The sequence below is a fragment of the Epinephelus moara genome, chromosome 10 (assembly GCF_006386435.1).
Source record: "Epinephelus moara isolate mb chromosome 10, YSFRI_EMoa_1.0, whole genome shotgun sequence".
NCBI lineage: Eukaryota > Metazoa > Chordata > Actinopteri > Perciformes > Serranidae > Epinephelus > Epinephelus moara.
In genome coordinates, this window is record NC_065515.1 from 32620383 (window position 1) to 32624455 (window position 4073).

Here is a 4073-nt window from a genome sequence, read left to right on the forward strand (position 1 = left end):
AATCCATTAAATGTTTTAAGTCATTTTTCAGCCAAAATTCCAAAACATTTGATGGTTTCTCAAATGTGAAAATTAAATGATTGCTCTTGGAATGGTATTTAAACATTTTGGGGTTTCCAACTTGTTGGTCGGTCAAAACATGACCTGTAATGATGTCATCTTGTGCTCTAGGATACTGTGATTTTTCATTTTTCAGTGTTTTCTGATATTTTATAGACAGTTAATCACTTAATTTAGAAATAATCAGAAAACTAGTCAATAGTAAAAATAATCCTTAGCTGCTAGTATTTGAACACAGCTGGAAAAAGCTCAGATTACATGTAAGAAATTTTAATTTACTTACTTATTAAACTTTAATTATTTCACCCACAAAGAGCTGAGCTTATAACAGAATCCATGTCTCTTTCCTGTATCAGCAAGAGTTTAATCAGTAATTTAGACCTTTCATTGCATCATGATCCAAGTCCTCATAAAGGGCACCCACTATGAAACTCTCCACGCCTCCAACCTCCCTCCATCCCCTCCTCCAAGATCCAGCAGCCAATTAGAGGAGCCCTCTGCTGCAGCACTGAGCTATAAAAACCTCACAGTGCTGCCCATCAGCACACAACAGAGACAGAGAGAGAAATCAGAAGCAGCTTTCACACTGAAACAGCAGGACACAAAGATGAAGATGCCACAGCTTGTCATTCTCCTGCTGACCATTCTGGTGCACGCAGTGGCCGCTTTCCCCACAGACAGAGGTGCCCAGGACAAACGTGCCTCCTGGGACGACGTGAACGTGGTGGCTCACGGCCTCCTGCAGCTGGGCCAGGGTCTGAAGGAGCATGTGGACAAGACCAAAGTCCAGATGAGAGACATCAACGCCAAACTGAAGGCCTTCAACGGCACGGTGGCCGAACTGGAGAGGAAGCAGCAGGAGCAAGATGAAGCTCTGAAGGCAAGAAGCAAAGAGGGAGAGGAGGAGAAGGAGAAGGTGGTGGCAGAGCTGGTCGAGGAGGTGAGGGCGAAGGTGCAGGAGGGGCGGACACAAAGCGAGGACATCCACACCAGGATGGACAGACTGGAGGAGAGGCTGGATGAGATGCTTAAAGAGCCAACACTGGACAGCAACAACAGCGAGCACACGGGAGTCCCACTTGTCCAGGTGAGAGAAAAATACTGCTTTCATGTTAATTCAGCTTAGTGGATGAAAACAAACTGTAAAGGCCTGTGTCATATTTGGAGTCCAGATCCTTCAGAGATCATTTTAACTTTTAAACAGACTTCAACAGCTGATCTGAAGCCAAAAGAGATCTACATATGAATCAATACCACCTAAATACCTCCATCCTACAGGGAGGGATGTTATATTGAAAACACAATGATGCCCTCATGCTGACGAAACGTTTTATTTTTCCAGAGGCTGGTGGCAGCTCAGAACAGACGCATTGACGCACTGGTGGAGAAAATCAAGCAGCAACAAGACAAACTGGAGAAGCAGAGTCTACACCTGCAAACACTGCAGAGCAAGGTGAGCTACACCACAATCAAATACACAACATGCCTCGTATGATTTAGCCGAGGATACCTAACTAAGATATTACATTTATCTTAACAATAATGTAAGTGATACGTTACAGTTTTTTGACATTGCTCTGTGATCCACCAGGTTGGAAACAAGAGAGTAAAGTCACACCGACGGAGAGATGGAGAGACGGCACTGAGGGGAGAGCCAGTAGAGCAGAGCATAGACGCATCAGGTAAGAAAACACAGTTAAAAAAAAATAATTAAATGATGTCGAAAAACCTTTAGACCAATAGCTGATGTGAGAGGCTATACACTTTGAGGGGAAACTTGAGCCACCTTAGAAAAAATAACTTTCCCCGGGCATTCCTCCTTAAGTACTAAAGGTATACAAACACGTATTTTGAGGTGAAACACAAATCCCTTTTAAGTACACGTCTACAGATCACATAAAATAGTTATAAAATCTGAGCAAACGTCATCCAGTTTAAAACAATTTGCAGCAAGAGAGGGAATTTACAGGATTAACAGCACCAAGTGGACCAATATAGGAGCTATTAAAATATCCCCAAGTGATGTAAGGAGAAAAAAAGTTCACCTTTGCACCTGAATTTATACTACACGACTCGCTGGCAGAGCAGCTCACATGCCGTCCAAAGATCAGGAGAAAATGAGGACTTTTCAAAAACACACCTATTGTACTGAGTGTTGTCAGGACAAGGAGCAAGCATGTAATCAGTATCTGCATATGTACTGGAGTGAATTTCTGAAATCAAACCTGAACTCGACTGATCAGAGTTTTCTGTGTTCTGATTTTTCCCAGGTTGGGCCAGAGACTGTCAAGATCTGTTTGCACGAGGGCAGCGAGCCAGCGGCGTCTACACAATCCAGCCAGAGAACTCTGAGCCCTTCAACGTCCTCTGTGAAATGACTTCAGGTGAGTCTCAAGGCCGTCTGGTTTGAATTTGCGCAACAACACTGTTCCACGACTGAAAGCTGAAAGAGGCAACTTTTTGTCCAAAACTACAACAGTTTGAATCAGCAGTAAAAACACTAACAAGAGGGACCTACGCAGAGAAGTTCAAAGTGTTGCACATTTCAGCATTGACAGACCCTTAGAGATTTAAACCACTCTCACATTTTGGCCAACGAAGAGTAGAGTATTCCAGCACAGTGTCAATACAATAAAACATTCATTCTGTGTTATAAGCCTCGTTAGCTCAATCTTTCTCTTCCTCTCTCTGCAGAAGGTGGATGGACAGTCATCCAGAAACGTTACGATGGATCCCAGAACTTCAACCAACTTTGGGAAAGCTACAAGAAAGGCTTCGGCAACCTGAATGGTGAGCACAAGCTCAGCAAAAAAAAAAAGTTCTTTAAATATCTGCGTCACTAAACCTTAGTGGCAAAAATTAATCTTAACATTCATCCCTTCAGGTGAGTTTTGGCTGGGCTTGGAGAGCATCCACACCATCTCCAAACAAGGCCAGTACGTCCTACAGGTGGAGGTCTCTGATTGGGTGGAAGAGCAGCAGCAGGAGGCTCGTTACCGACTCCAACTTGATGGAGAAGAGAAGGAGTTCGCTCTCCACCTGGAGCAGGAGTCTTCATCCGGTAACCAGGAGGCAATAATGACAACTGGAGAATCTGGTCTTCCTTTTTCAACAGCCGACAGAGACAACGACCTTGCTGCAGACGTCAACTGTGCTGACCTGCTCTCAGGTACGACGGCTTCACTGACCCTACAACCTGAATACACATTAACTGTCTGAGTGGCTTAATGACAGGATAAATGAAGTTATTCATAAAACTGCTCTTTCTCTTGCAGGTGGTTGGTGGTTCAGTAGCTGTGGTGAGTCAAACCTCAACGGCAAATATCCCAGAAAGCCGAACATGCTCAGACAACAGCATCACAGAAGACAAAGGATGTTTTGGACGTCCACAGAGGGGCAAAGCAACTCCGTGAAGACCACTCTTCTGAAGATCGCCCCTGCCACAATAAAGCAATAAGCAGATCAGTCTGTCTCAGACAGCACAGGACTGAAGAAAACATGACTGTATTTAACTTTAATGAATGATCTCTGCTGTCACGCACTGGATCATCAGATATTTCTATGCTGTGCCATACGATCAACTCATTGTCTCAGTGGATATATTCAGTCATATTGACAGTAACTTTATTCCCTTTGTAAGGGTTCCTTAAGCTTATTTTGTTCTACTTACTGTATATGTTTTAAACACCTCTTTGATAATGCACAGTGTATTGTTTTTAACATTTATACACTTTAAATATTTTATATTTCATTTATATGAAATGAATGAAAATAAAGTTTTTTAAATGTTTAATAAATCCTGAGTCTTTGGTCATGGTTGAAGGCGACTGCACGCAAACACAGCAACCACCCAGCAGCATGTGCTTCCTCTGATGAATGACAAACCATAACGAGAAACACTTTAAGTTCTTAAAATGATCATTGCAAGTACAGCAGCTTGCATAAGTAACGCATTTTATAATGAGTCTCTATACAGTTCCAAATAAAATGCAAACTTTGATTCAATATATGAT

General features: G+C 42.7%; 1 protein-coding gene across 1 annotated transcript; it reads left to right on the forward strand.

Moving 5' to 3' along the window:
- The first annotated feature begins 439 nt into the window (after positions 1 to 439).
- Positions 440 to 3857, forward strand: LOC126396264 (angiopoietin-related protein 4-like). Its single transcript, XM_050054201.1, has 7 exons — positions 440 to 1147; positions 1403 to 1513; positions 1652 to 1742; positions 2331 to 2444; positions 2755 to 2850; positions 2945 to 3229; positions 3336 to 3857. Exons 1-7 carry the CDS (start codon positions 455 to 457, stop codon positions 3515 to 3517), a joined length of 1572 nt encoding a protein of 523 aa, XP_049910158.1. The 5' UTR covers positions 440 to 454; the 3' UTR covers positions 3518 to 3857.
- The last annotated feature ends 216 nt before the right edge of the window (positions 3858 to 4073 follow it).

Coding starts and splice junctions, on each gene's coding strand:
- LOC126396264 (XM_050054201.1), top strand. CDS start 455: ATGATCCAAGTCCTCATAAAGGGCACCCACTATGAAACTCTCCACGCC. Junction 1,514..1,651: donor TGCAAACACTGCAGAGCAAG/GTGAGCTACACC, acceptor GTGATCCACCAG/GTTGGAAACAAGAGAGTAAA. Junction 2,445..2,754: donor CCTCTGTGAAATGACTTCAG/GTGAGTCTCAAG, acceptor CTCTCTCTGCAG/AAGGTGGATGGACAGTCATC.